General features: G+C 37.2%; 1 protein-coding gene across 1 annotated transcript in view; it reads left to right on the top strand.

The window, feature by feature from the left end:
• The window catches only part of SPOCK1 (SPARC (osteonectin), cwcv and kazal like domains proteoglycan 1), a 265,333-nt gene that overhangs the window by 208,044 nt on the left and 41,777 nt on the right, over positions 1–15,512 (top strand). The window contains exon 6 of the mRNA XM_064724567.1: positions 680–794. Coding sequence (XP_064580637.1) covers positions 680–794 — 115 coding nt within the window. The remainder of the gene's footprint in view (positions 1–679; positions 795–15,512) is intronic.

Below are 15,512 nucleotides of genomic sequence, written 5' to 3'. Positions count from 1 at the left end.
ATCCTCCATGGTAACACCATGGTCCAGGCTCTGTGTCCTTCAGCTGTGTCAAAACATGTCTGTCCCACTGTGTAAACATGTTGGCCTGCTTTTAAATGAATCATAATCTTCAATAAAACTCAGATCAAAGGGATTTTGCAGCCCTGGATTCCCATTTTCCTTGGCAGGGAGCAATCCCTGCAGAGAGGAGCTCCAGCCTGGGCACCACAGGCAGCACTCCCCTGTGTATCAAAAGCCCTTGGATTCTGGTCTTGTAAAAGCAGGGCTTGAAGAGGACAAAAAATAGAGCTGAATTTGGTTCACTAGGTATCGAGCCAAAGGGAACATTTGTGTTTCTGGGCTGTTTCCTTTCACTTCATTTTATTACTGCATTACTCCAGTGTCCAGCCACTGGTGCTTCTGGGCACAGAATGGGGAAATACCCACGGGGCAGTCACTGAGCAAAGGGCAACTACACAGGCACAAAGCTCTTGGAGGAAGTCAGAACTAAAATGTAGGTAATGAAAGCAACAAACACAAGGAATAGTCAGTGTTATCTTATACAAGTATTTGCATCAGAGACTGAAGTTTTGCAATCTATCCAATGTCATTAATGATAACACAATTTCTCATTTAATTGACATCTACTATTTTATATCTTGTCCTAAATAGTATCCTTGCTCTTTTTTTATGCTTGTAGTGCAAGATGGAGTTCCATGCCTGTACTTCTGGTAAAACCATCACAGCTCGATGTGAAGGGCCCTGCCCCTGCCTGCCAGGACCTGAAAGTTTAAAACACAAGACAGAGAAAACTGGTAAGTTGAACTGTTATTGAAATCATGGCAGATGATTTGGCTCCTGCTATGTTCTTGTAAAAATGTAAGAAAGACTTTTCTTAACTGGCATCTTTTCTATGTAAGGCATTCTGAGAAAGAGGTGTGGTACAACTAGTCATTTTTTAAATAGGTATTCTTTCAAACTCTTTAATTTCTGCAAAGTTAACTCCTACTTGAGAGAGTATCGTAGGAAAACTAAATCTTGGCTTTTCAAATGGAAATATTGAAAAATTTTAAAAGAAAGTAGGAAAGGAAATATACTTTAGGCCTCCATTTACTTTCTAGAACAAGTGTTACTCCAGCCTACAGTTTGAAAATTCAGATTTAGTATCATTTTTTGAAAATTGCAGACATTCTTCTGCACAGCTCTCAAACTTTGACCAAGTATTGTAGATGGCAGTGTTCTGAAATCAATATATAACTGTACTATCGCTTTGTGTGGTTTGAGTCTTTTAGTTACAGAATGCCCACTGATAAATTGCCTTATTCATATTTTCTATTTCTTGTAGTCCTTATCAGGCTACAAGAAATATTTCTTTTTCTCTGCCCTTTCTATTTCTTTGCCCTTATCAGAAGGAGTATCAGATTAATAAATCTTCAGTGACATTTCAAGCTTACAATTTCATTCACACAAGAGAAAAAAGATTCTAATAACCCTTATCTTGATAAATGCAATTTGACAGGGTATATGTATTCTGAAACCCAGGCTTTTGTTTTGCCTGACTCAAACTTTAACTCCAACCAACAAAGCATTAATTTAATGAATTGGGTGATCTGCAGAGCAACTTTCCTGAGGGCTTTTCAAGAGGCCAAACTTGAACTAGCAATGCTCCTGCCATTGCCCTGGTGACGATTATACTATTATTATTATTATTATTATTATTAATAATAATAATAGTAATAATAATAATACTATTATTAATGTTGGTTATCTTAGTGCTTTCTCAAGTGTTCACACAAAATTATTTTATTTTCTCATATGCTACAATAATATCATTAATATTGCTGAATTAGCCTAAAAATCAGTAGTTTGATTTGTCACATAAAATTTCATGTGAAAAAGCTCTGCAGACCATTGGGATTCATTTTTGCTCCTTATTTAGTTGCCAGGTTTGTGAAGTGTAATGTTAAGTAGAAAATGATTGAGAGCTAAACCTCATGCCTTATACAGACATGCCAATGGAAAAATACTAAGGAGAATAACAGTGCAAATGCTTCCAGCAAAATGGAAATGCAGCTCTTCAAGCTCACATATCAACATTTTTATACCTATTACACAACAAGGTTAAACATATGTGGTTGTGAACTTGCAGTTTGGAGAAAGTTTGCATTAATCTTTACACATTCATTCAACCATATTTAAATGTTATTCCATGATAAATTACTTTCAGAAATTAAAAATTTAAAGGAACATTTAATTTCCAAAGTAGTGTAATTCTAAATGTCATGACCTTTTTTTTATACGCTTGTGAATAAAATTGGCAGCAGCATCAAAGGAAAGCAATCTAAGTGTATGTGCTCAGAGGTAACAATGGACTGTGGTGTCTGAGTCTTATTCCTTCCTCCTCCCTGAGCTGCTTCGAAAACATCCCAGCTTTGAGGATGAAAATGAAGACTAATAATCATGTTAAAAATTGGAATTCCTTTTGTAATGCTAACTGCTGCTATGGAGACATTAATAAAATAGCACGAATGCAAGCAAAAGAAAACTACACCAGAATTATTACCTTTAATGGCAAGTAACAACAATAAAATCTTTCTACCATAAAGTTAAATCTTTGAGGAGATGGCAGGATCATGTTCTTCATTTTCTTAAATGGAATTTTGAATCAGTGTCTGAGAGGTAGAAAACAGGTCTCTGTGAAGGTACTAATGGAAGATTTTGGCAAAGAAGACAAGCCCTAATGCTTTTACTTTTTGCTGTTTTAAGCCATTTAGATTCCTTTGATTTATCCAAACACTTGATATGCTTCATAAGTCATAGCAGCATCCCAGATTTACAATATGCTTCTATGATAGCTGCTGATTTTCAACTTGGCTACCCAGAGACAGAGGTTGAGCTGTAAACTGCCCTGAGGTTAGCTGCCCTTCCAGAGTGTGTATGCCCTCTGATTTAGTTCTGTAAAATGAATAAGGCTATAATTTCAACAAAAGTAAAGGACTAGAAATTCTAGTGATTTCTGTCTCTCAGTGACAGAAATTATTTAAGGCACAGAACCTTGTCTGCTGGTGGTTCTCAGGTACCTCTTTGCGATAGAAAGTTGAGTCCTCATCAAGCAGAACTTATTTTTAGACCAAAAGAAGCTTCCAAAAAACCCACCCTAAATAAGTTCAGAAAAGAAACAAACTGTTTCAGTTCTTCAGAAGCTCCTGGCAAGTGGAGAGATTCTTGCCTTGAATGTGCTGTTCATTCTATCAAAACACCAACGCAGTGCAATGGCTGGGCTGTCTCTTGGCAGGTGTGAATTTGTGGTTGCAATAATGTGGTTCTGTAAGCTTCTCCCATTGCTCTGTGACTGCTGTTTGGTCTCTGTTAGTGGTGGAGGTGCTCAGGCAGGGTGGTAAATGTTTAACAGCCTGTCAGGGCTCTGTCTGACCATACCCTTTCTGTGCTTTCAAAGTGCTGTGCTCCCAGCACACCAGACTTCATTTGTTGCCATCAGGGTTGCAGAGCCACTGGAGCATGAGTGGATGCAGTAATTTAAAGTAGGTTTATCCCTGTCTGTGCATTGTGTGCTTCTGACCTTGCAAAAATGCCCAAGGCAACTTCTGAGGAAATTTTATTATCTTGATAAGGGGAATATAAAGTCAATAAGCAGAAGGAAATATATTCAAATATTCCAAGTGTTGTTTAAATTTCTAAAGAGAATCAAGGGAACATTTTTAAGTTGCAGAATAGGTCTTGGCAAGCTTGATCAAGAATCTACACTGTTTAGGGTATGAATTGTAGCATTTAACTACCAGCCCTATTGGGTGTGATGGATGAGAAGGTCTAATGTTCCTTTCCTATATAAAAAGAGCACTCAGTGCATGAAATTCATTGGAAGAAACCACAGTCTTGTTTCCCAAATGAGTTGTATTACTTCTTGTGTCTGAATGACTGACAACTAAAAAATTTAAAGTCCTGAAATCCACTTTCAGCAAATATTTCAGCTTCAAATTGCTGTTCACAGATTTTCATCATTGCAGAGTACATAATTTTAAAGTTTATGAAGATGAAGTATGAGTCATGAACATGGTTGATTTGAAATTGGTGCAGATTTGTCAGGAAATGTTTCCTTTTGTGGCTTTAGTTTTGAAAAAAGGCTCCTTCTGACACTGAATGTCCAGGTAGATTTCTAAGTTACTTACTTGAGCCTCAAACTCTGGGAATAATAAAAGAAAAGCATTCCAAAATTAAGGTTTCAAAGATCTAGTATATCTCATGAAAACCAGGTAGGTTTTTTCCTCTGGACTTCATCAGTAAATAGTAGGTTTGTTAGCTCTAAACTATGCAGGATCTGATATTTTTGCTCCAGAATTTTCTGTGTGAATACTGCGATTCAGTTTTTTAATTTGTTACATGATAAAATGAACTTACTCAAGTAAATCTCAGTTATGTAGTTTCTGTAAATAATAATTACTATTACCAATACAATTTCCTTGCTTGCAAGCTTTCACACAAGCAGATCAGTCTTTATGCCAAAAGCATGGAAAAGCATCCCCAAAGCATGAAAGATTCACTTTTTTTCACTTCTGCAAGATACTGCTTGTGAGTAGTGAAGTAAGTGACTGCACCCAATTAATATTTGATTAAAGAAAGTCAGGAAGCAGGCAAGGACAGATAGCTCTGCTCCCCATGGATGGCTGTTGGTGTCACCCACTCCTCGTGGAAGCAAAAGCCAATGGCTCCAAGCCTGAGCCAGCAAAGTCAAGCTCTTGCAAGCATCAGAAGAAAGAGCAGAGCAGGGATGGCTGAGGGCTGTTCTGCTGCTTGACCTCACATGAATCCTCCTTTTGTGCACTGGACAAAAGCAAGAGCTGATGGGGGAAAGGCCAGATATAGAATTAATGTAGTGTTTATTCCTGTTCCCAAATACAACTGTCTGTGTGTATAATTGGACAACACATAATGTGAATTGCAAACTTTATCATTGAATAACCAAGTCTAAGTTTCTCTTGCACCAGTATATGAGCAGCATATTGTAGCATGTAGGTGCAAACAGCCAAAATGGTAGCATTTAAGAGCTCAAAGCTCTGCTAAAGAGAAATATAGAGAGATTTCAAACATCAAATCTAAAATCACTTTTCAACTTGAGCAAATACTATTGGATATTTCACCACCATTCAATATTCCCATACTGATGTTCTGAATTATATGTACAAAGTATTCATACAATGGAAATTAAAAGCAAATTTTCAGGTTGCTGTGTTTTCCATCATAATTGTGTCCTAAAGGAAAATCAGCCAAAAAAACTTGGTTAGGCCTGAGAGTAAATTTAGGTTTGGAGCTGTGATACCTTAATGCTTTTTTTACCAAGGAATATGAATTAAAATATTTTTTGTGCTTTCAGCAATTATGCACAGAAAGCACCCAGGTGCTTTGTGAAGGCTGCTTTGACATGAACTTGAAAAGGAGACAGAAGTGTCCCCTGTAGAAATGTTGTGTTTTGATCTGGCTCTAAAGGTTTGGAACTTGCCTCAAAAGCATTGATTGCAGCAGGCCCCAGACAGATAACAGGTTAAGGATGATACCATCCATTGACTAGCTGTCACTTTTTGGCATGATCTTCTATGGATTTGATCAAATTATAGCAGGCTCCAAAATACAGCAGACAACATCTGCTTTAGAGGCAGCACTGACAGAAGGGAGGAGCAGGCAGCACTTTGCTGCTCTCAGGTGCTTGCTGAGAGGATGCTGAGTGCAGCAGCAACATCCCTGTCAGCAGGATTTGCCCTTTGGGTAAATGCATCTCTTTAACAGGTTATCATGGCAAGAGAATCACGTTGGGCCAAAATTCCTGACATAATTTTCAAGGCTGAACCAGGACATGAGACATAATTCCTCATCATTGCTAAATAAGGACTAATCCCAGATGGCAGCAGGAGACAGGAACTGCATAAAAATAACTGTGTTGTGGTGTAATTATATTAAAAACAGTAGGGTATTCTTTTCAATCCTTTTGAAATCTTTGCAGAGAGAACTTTTAAGGCTGTGTTAAATCCCTGGCATGTCTCTGAGGCTGAGTCAAGTCTTATGTTTTCTCAAGCATTTATAGCAGTTCATTTACCCAGGCTTAGCAGTAAATACAGGTTTCACCCCTTCCCCTGGAGTGGTCACCTGCTAAAATAGAAATAATACTGAAAAAATTGATTTGGTGGGTCTCATCCATGTAACCAGTAGCTGTGGATTGCTCAGTTCTACATTAAATTTGATACAGAACCCAAATCTAAAAGGGCCACAGGTCCCAAGGGCAGTGTGGGCATCACCTGGATCCCTGACCCTGCAGACAGCTTCCCACCTGGACACACAAAGGATAGAGGATCCCAAAGGATACTGGGATGCATAAAACCACAAAACCAAAGAGAGCACACTGAGTCAGCTCAATGGTTGTTGGTTTCATAAACAGCATTAAAAAAAAAAAGTTTAAATGGCTATTGATTTCCTTTTCTGGCATAAATAAAAGGTTAGAAAATGACAGACATAGTAAACACTTTGTGTCAGCAAGTAACAATAATTTTCAGACAAGAAGTAATTTGATTTTGGATTGCCAACAAAAAACTATTGAAGTGGCACACTGTGTTAATAGAAACACCATCTAGTAACAGCAGGTGTTTGTGTGCTGATAATGATAATTAGAGCACTAAAATTTCTCTCATCATAAACAAAATCAAATAAATAAGACTGCTTCCATATAGCTTTTTCTCACGGATATTGATTTATGCATTGTTGGGAATATTTCCCTAACATTTATTCCAAGAAGAAGTTTGAAAAATCTCTGGAAACCTGACAATGAAATAAATTATAGTGCTTATCATTGTGGTCTTAAAGGTAAAACATCCCAGTGTGAGGGGAAAAAAAAGCCCCAAACGTTTTCAGTAAAACACAGAGGAAAATGAGACTTAGGATGTTTCAAATACATATTTTTCCAGTTTCTGGGTTGTTTGAGTTTTTTCCTTTTGGTATCTTAAGGACTAAATTCCATCTTTAGTTATTCCAGTATAAACCTGGAATAGTTCCATCAACAGTGTTGAGCTAGTTACTTTGGGTTAAGTTATTCTGAGTCTATAGAGGTATAAATGAGTATAGCCTAGAGATTAATTGATCATTCAAGACAGGTTGTAACTTTTTATGCAGTATTGTGGCAAATTAGTTCTTGGTTTTTTCAATTTCTAATTCTTTATTAGTGCAGAAGAAGGAAGATGGCATTTGTGATATCACCACCTCATTCCAAATATATATCCTTGCATATTTTATAGCTTCCACTGCCCCAACAGGGACCTTTCTACATTAATTTGCCTTTGAAGAATTGCATTTTTTTTGTAATTCAGTTTAATGGACTGCATGTAAATCAAAAAATAATGTTATCTGTTTTCTCTGAAGTAGCTGTCTTAGATGTGGACTAGAATGAGAATCTTTACTAAATTACTAAAATCTGAATGATTTGGCTCAGGCCCATCTCTGTCAAATAGGAGTCCAACATGCACACAAAAACACTAAAATATCCTGCAACACAAAAAAATAAATGATGGAGAAGCTTCTAGGCAACCACCATAGATTTTTATGCCCCAAATATTAAAACATCAATCTTTCAACATTTAGTGTTTTTTACAGATTCAGGGTCAAACTCTGAAAACTGGATTGGTCACTCAAAATTGCAGTTTGACCTTCTCTGCAGGTTTCCTGATGCAGCCTCTCTGGAGCAGTCCTTGGGATTAGCTTGGACAGTCAAATCTCAAATTTGGAGCTGAATTATAAATTCTTTGACCCTACAAGCATTCAGACAAGATTTTATAATATTTCTAATTAATAATAACATACAGAGTGGTTAAGATTATATCTAAGCAATCTGTTTACTCTGTGCTGATTTTCAAACTTGGTCTTAACTACATTTCTGTAATATTATATTCCAATTTCATTAATAGTTTAGAAGGCTGTGTTTATAGGGAAACATTTTCTTTTATGAGACTATACAATGATATCACTATGTGTTTGGATTGAATAATTTACAGTCTTGGCTCCATCTTGCTTGTCTGAAGGTGATTTTACTATCACTGTGACCTATTTTTCTATTTGTTTACAAAGATAGTTGGGGTTCAGGTGTTATCAGGCACAGACAACAGTCAGAAATTGTCCAAATTTTAAGTATAGTCTGTAGCAGCAAGTACTTGCTTATCAGGGAACCCCTGTCAGCAGGAAAAATGAAAACTGGGTAAAATAAAATCATGTCACTGTCATTCCAGACAGCAAGATGCATGTTACAAATGCCTCGTTGATCATTCATGACTGAAATTCAGATTTAAGCTCTCAGTTCTTGAAAAGGTTTCAAATGTCCATGGAGAGTTAAGGATGCAAAAGGAAAAGCAAAAGGGATACCATCTTTTGAAAAATCCTGGGCATCTTAGTTGAGATCACCAGAATTAGGCTTCATTTGGGACTGTGAAGTGACAACAAAATATCCATATTTCTCTCTTTATCATGATTTTCCAAACATTTCTGGTTCATGGTTGTTTATCTCTGTAATAACTCACTGTGAAAAAGCAATGCCCACGTATTTCTCAAGTGTGTTGCATCCTCTGGTAATGTTATACAATAACATTCAGGTGTGGCTAAAAAAATAGTTATATAAAGAAAAAGGTGCCTCATTCCGGTTTGTTGTTCTCACAAAGGGATTAATTAGCTCCTGCCTGAGCTGTTTGGTTGAAATGAAACCCAGGAAAAACACCAGAAAGAACTTTGGAACAGCAGGATCTCCTGTTTTCGGAATGGGACCAAACAAAAACAAACAAACCTTGGGTTTCATGCGTGGAAAACTCAAGGTCTGCAAACCATCCCTGTGAATTCAGTATTTTCCATAAGCTCCTAGCAGGAAATGTGCTGGAGTGATACCTCAGCACTGGGATATGGAGACAAAGTGCAATGAGATTGGCCTGTGTAAAAAATACCCTTCCCACATCTGCAGTCCTTTCCTCTGAGCCTGATGGGCTGCAGAGGCACTGGGAGAAGCATCTCATATATGAAGTTTCTTATCTCTAAATTAGATTATTGGTGGGCAGTAGAGACTCAGTTTGAGGGAAATTGCCAAAGGCACAAAACTAACCAGTGTTATGAACTATATATCATGCTTCCCTTTCATTTTAAATATTGACACCAGTATTCTGGACATTACAAATAAAAAATCTTTAATAGAAGTCTTGATATTGTACATTTGAGATTGGTACATGAAGCTTATATATTAAACATTTTCCTCAATTTAGTAAAATCCCATGAGCAATAAGAAGTTCTGAACAAAAAAAAAAATACAAGATCAGAATTTTTAAAGCACAGTTTTTTTACCAGCAAATATAACTTTTAACTGTTTTGATTTATTTTTTTTAATTGTATGAGGATTATGCTGCATAGTGTATAGAGTAAGTGCATTTGAGAATGCTGTTACCCTGAAGGCAATAAATGATTACAATGGATTTTTCAATAAACAAGCAAGTGGAAGGAATTGTTATCTGTTCAGTTTACATTATGCCAAGAAATCGAGTCGTTTGCAAAAACCACTGGACAGTATTTCACTCTTTTTTTAAAAAAAAGTTCCTTTTTGTATTTTCAATTGGATGTCCTTGGGAGCTGGAGCAATAGAAATGGGAAGAAGTTCATTAGCACAAAGTGCATAATTATACACTTGGGGTAATAATGTGAACATCTGCTTTGTCTAAGTGCTCCTTGGTTAGAAATGTCTGGAGGAGGAGAGGCCTCAGTTGTGCTGCTGGTCACAGAATAACTGTGAGCAGCTCTGGGCTGTGAAAAAGACATTTAAACCTCAGGGATGTCAGGAGGGGCATCTCCAGAAATACTGGCAATTCTTGACAGGACATTGGTAAGACTTTGTCTGGGGCTTTTTTGTATATTTAGGTCAGCAATGCTCTATCAGAGAGAGTTCCAAGATAAAATAAGAGACTGAGTGAGTTTTTCACTGCTTTAGTCTAGAGCTGAGCCATTCCTGTCACAGACTTCTTTGCTCTTGATACAAAAACCTCATAAAAAGTCCTGTCTCCTAAAAGTTAACTCTACAGCACTACTGAAAAGATTTGTTAGAGCTACTTTGGAGAAGCTAAAGGGAGAAAGAAGCCTGGTATAGGTATTTAAATGATAATATAAATACAGGTTTAAGTCCATTCTCTCAGTATGCATTAAGTGGAAAAAGAATTATTTTTGCATATAATTTTTTTAGATTTTTTTTCTTGTAGTCATATAGCTTAGGGTGTGAAATGAATGAGGGAAGGTGAAAGACATCTGCTACTTGTAAGGGATTTTGGAAAATGGGAGCTCATGGCAGCACTTCACACTGCCAACGTTCTTGCATTGAAAGGCAACCTTGCAAATGTCTATCCACTCATACCCAGGCTGACTTTCTCTGTCTTTCTTTTCCTCACTCTTTTTTAAGACATGTCTGTTAAACATCACTGGTTTCTATTTTTTCCTTACCATCCCTAACACAGTAAAGGTGATTGAGGTGTTCTGTTCATGAGCTGCTGTAATTTCCATATGGTTTTGCAAGGCTGTGCAAAGGTGATGTGTTACTGCTTAGTCTTGGGACATGAGGCATTTGGCTACATTCTTGTGACAAAGAATTCATAAAACAGAATTTATGTGGTGCTTTATGGAACCAGCTGATTAACTGCAGCCCTCAATAAAGGAAAGATGCCATGTGCAATTGAAGTACAGGTATAAAAGAGCTACAATAAAGAAGATGCAAGTGAAAACAATATATTAAGCTCCTGAGAAGCAGATTCATTGTCAGGCCTTTGTGTTTCAAAAGAAATTCAGGAGCTGCTGATATGTGGTGCTGTTATTTCATGTGGTATGACAGCACTGTTAAGAGCAAGGCATTGGAAATAAACTCCTCCTGACCTTGGGAAACTGAATTACATTAATGCAGTTTATGTTTTAAGCAAGCCTGGACTCGTGTGTCACACTCTAAGATTAGTGAAGGCCACAAAGTTGCTCCTACATTTAACTTCCTATACAAAGAGATTATTTTCTTATTTTATGGCAAACTGCTACCAGGTTCCAAACACGTTTCTGTGTTGGATCCAAACACGTTTTGCTTGGGCATCATTTTTATCAGCAGATGTTACAAGAAGTGCTTCTATTTGTAGATACCTATGCCTTAAGTTTGTAAATAATTCCCAATAATGTTGCAATTATCATTGGAGTTTCAGTTTCTGTAATTGGAAATTTTGCAGATATATGTGAGTTTGAGGTTCTCTGTGGCAGAGTCACTGTGTTTATAAAAGTATTGTTAGGCCAACTTATTTTTACTAATGCTAAAGACAGTGCTTCTCTAGCAACTATGATAGTGAAAAATACTGTTATTTATTTCTCGTAGTGCTTCAAATACCCTAGTACGGATTAAATGTGTTACATTTTGGACTGGTGGAATCCCTAAGAAAAGTGTTGCATGAATTTGGACTGAAATGCAGTTATTTTTCAAGTACATAGTCAAGGGGCAAATTCAGAAGCTGTTTTCACTGGTATGGCAAGGTTCTGAAAGTAGCAAGAAATGTTTTAATTATGAAATAATGGAATGAGAGTTAGCAGTGCAAACTGTGAATATTTTATCGTGTCCTTGCCAAACATCTGTCCTAAAGGCAAGTTAACTAATTGCTTCAGTCTTTCTTAAAAAGCAGCCGTAAATGCAAATGTTACATAGTATTATAATATTGCTTAATATTCTCCATGACAGCAAGACAAATTTCAGTCTGCTCGGTGTTAGAGCATTATCCTTGGCAACATTTTGACCAGTGTATTTTCTTGCCCTAATTCAGATGCAAGAGAATACCAGTCTCCAAGCTCTTCACAGGCTTTGAGTAATTGCCATTTGTTTTTGTCCTTCACCTCTCTGCTCTTCTCAAAACAGATTGTATTCCACAGCAGGGTTTCAGTGATGAGAGGTAAAGTAAACCGTCCTCTAGCAATTGGATGCTTTGACTTCCTAAAGTCACTGCTGCTTGAAAGAGAAATTGCTTTCCCTTGAGAACATGTGAGCAATAAAAAAAAAAACCAAAACAACAAACTGTAGATGAGTTTGTATAAGGGCACATAAAATCCAAATTCCTGGGTGTAGACATTTTTGTGAGGAGTAGAAAACTGATTCACTTATTACTAGAGTGGCCGTTATATTTGTCTAAGGCATTTTTGAAGTCCAAAGGCTCTTTAAAATGTTTATTTCCCTGGAGAGACAAATGCAGGATTCTGTAGTGCAAGTCAAGTGTGCCAGCCTTTAACAAGATTATGAGAGCCTTTTCCATGGGTCTGCAGTGTGAAAAACATCCTTAGCTGTAGGTCACAATGAATGAGAGGAGAAGAAAGTAGCCAGAAGAGATCCAGCCAGCTGTCTGGTTTTATGGGCAGTTTGTTAGTCTGGCTATAAAGGACTGGTTTCAGATTTAGACTGGTGTCTGCAAAGCAGCTGGGTGCACACATTCTACTGGAAGTACTCCTCTTAATCCGCTGGGGCAAAGTAGTTACAGGATTCAATACTTTTAGGAAATTTATTTTAATAGAACAGAATGCCCTGGACTTCTGCAAATGACTTCTCCTCCTCCTTATACAAGGCAAAATTCAATTTGCTTTATTTCACAGCTGACTGTTTTGAGTCCATATCCCAGGCTCTGTATCAAGGCTAAAGAGTGGCATTGATGCCACAGTGATAAGTGCTGTGTTAGTGTCTAAACAGAGAGATAAGGCTCGAGGACACTCATCAGCTAATTCAAGATAATAAATTAAATAGAAGTGAGTTGTAATTTATGTTGTTAATAAGTCTCTTCTCCTGTTAGTAACATGCAAATCTATGCAAAATTATTTGTTTTGCATAAAGAAATGGAATTGGAAAGATGCCACATGGCCTAGCTACAGAAAGTCCTTAACAAATTGCATAATTTGAATATCACTAAACACAGTCTAGGTGCATGGCTATGTTCTTAATTCAGTTCCTCTTGCTGTTGTCAAATACCAACCAACATTCTTGTTGTGGGCACTTTAACATTTGTGCCGCCAAACCCCTTTGCTTGAGTTGTTTATGCTCTTTGCTAATGTTAATGGATTCAGCCTCACATTGCCTTGGGGATTCACATTAATGCACAGGTAAACAAATGCAGACCCAGCTCCTGTGACTCACACACACATCAGGAAACCTCCAGCAGAGGTTTAAATCTCCAGCTTCAACTGCTGTACTCATCTGATTTCCAAAACAAGAATTACTGTCCTCCACAGAGAAACATTTCAGTTGGATTTCCAGAGGGCTCTTTTCCAGTTTTTTTGTGTAGACACCTACCTTGCTCCAGGGACTGTTGTGTCATGCCCATGCTTTTAATTTCTTTCAGATTTTGAAGACCAACTTCTCCCTTACTTTATTTAATGGCTGTCTTCTGCCAAGAAGTGTTAAAATAGTTTGCAGAGACCATCTGCCCTCTTGCCAGGCTGGAGTACTTGGGTTCTCCACGTGGCTGTGACACTGCCAACTTCTCCACTCACAGCAAAGTTTCTTCTCCTACCTTTCACCATACATTTCTAAATATAATTTAGTAATAGAAGACAGCTTCTTGTAAGGCTCTGTCTGCCCTATGGATAAATCCCATATTTGTTCTCTTTCACTCTCCATTTGATTCTGCAATGACTTTTGCATGTGGTTGTCTCATCTTCTGGCCTTCTTCCCCAAAACCAGTACTGTGCAAATAATTGATTTTTTAGTCTACTGACTGAACTGGAGAGTCAGGATTTAAGGGGGTAATTCTTCATGGTAAAGTAAAAGACCTTTTAAAAAACTCTTTAAAAAATGAAATCTGACAGTTTTTGAAGCAGAGACATCACTTTGAAATGAACAAGCTAAATGTCAGTATTGCGGTGATTCAGCTTGTCAATCCCAATTTGTAAATTATTTTGATAATCTCAAACTACATTAATTACATTTTCTGCAGCACAGAAACTATAATAATAATAATAATAATAATAATAATAATAATAATAATAATAATAATAATAATAATAATAATAACAATATAATAATAACAATAATAATAATAACAGTAATAATAATAATAACAACAACAACACTAATTCTTTTCTCCTAAGGAGTGCAGTAGCATCTCATTATATTCTTTATTTTCTTTTGGCTATGATTTTGCTTGTAACTCTGCTTACCATGTAAGCCTTTGAGTTCCTGGTGTACTTCAAAGACACTTTGTCATTGCATCGGAATTTTAGTTTCTTATTCATATTTTTGATCTATCTCAGCTCTAAATAGTGAAAAAATCATGGGAAGTTGAAAGAAATTTCTGGAGAATGACAACAGCGCATTCTCCCACCATCACAGTGCATTAGGCTAAATGAACCTGGTGTGATCATGCCATATTCTTTTATCCCTTAACATCCTGTCCCTCAGGCATTTGTTCATTTCCCTGGGTCTCAGGAGATGCCCATTAATCCTTCCTGGTTCTGCTCAGGGGGAACGTGCTCACATGGTGCTCAGATGTCCTTGTCACTGGGCTGGAAAGGAGCCAGCACAAGGACAGGAAAGCAAACTTCCATTTCTGTCCTGCACTGGAGTAATGTAAGGATAGTTCATAGTTGCTCTGTGCATTGTCAGTGTTGTGACAGCTTATCCTTCCACATCAAGGAGACATAACCAGCTCCTGCATCACCACATCAGTGATTCAAATTGCTCCTTAAATAGCATTTGCTGGTCTCTGTTGAAGTACATGGTAATCAGTTCCACAAAGCTGCACTGATGATTCTCACATCTCTGTGCCAGAAATTACTCTTGACCATATTATGAAAGGAAATGAATGGCTTTTTTCACTAAAGTGATTTGAGTATTTAGCATATATAATATACAGTAAGTGCTATTATCATTACAGAAAACTCTTTTTTCTCTGTCTTTTCACAATTGTTTAACTTCAACTAGACTTTACATTTCTCAGTATTCATGGCTTGAACCATACACATAGGTCTGTAGGTTGTAGGGAATACTTATTTTCAGTGGAGTTCTCCATACAGGAGAGTTGTCAGTTGGAAAATCAGACAGCCAAGATCTCTGCCTGCTGCAAATCCACAGAGCTCCATTAAAGTCAGGGCTGATTTGTATCAGAGGGACCCATCCTGGAGCTTTGATGTCCTCCTCCTTTCAACAGAAATAAAGCCAGCTCTGTAAGAACAAGAGTTTAAAGCAGTTCATACCAATTTGTAGGGATCTACATCACCATTATACATGTTTAGGGTTCTGTAAATGATCTTAAAAAATTAGAATTATGTATAATTTGCTGGTATGTTCCCATAGCTACAATAAAGATGTTAACCACTGTTAACATGGAATGTAAGAGCAAACACACTGTTAACAAATGCAGGATTTGTGCATGAATTCAAAGGCTTATTACCATGTTTCTCTTCTTATCTCACACCTCAATGTCACCAGCCTGGGAATTATGCAAGGCCATGTTTTCACTTTT

Source organism: Zonotrichia leucophrys, chromosome 13 (assembly GCF_028769735.1).
Source record: "Zonotrichia leucophrys gambelii isolate GWCS_2022_RI chromosome 13, RI_Zleu_2.0, whole genome shotgun sequence".
Lineage (NCBI taxonomy): Eukaryota > Metazoa > Chordata > Aves > Passeriformes > Passerellidae > Zonotrichia > Zonotrichia leucophrys.
This window is presented reverse-complemented; position numbering and strand designations above follow the sequence as displayed.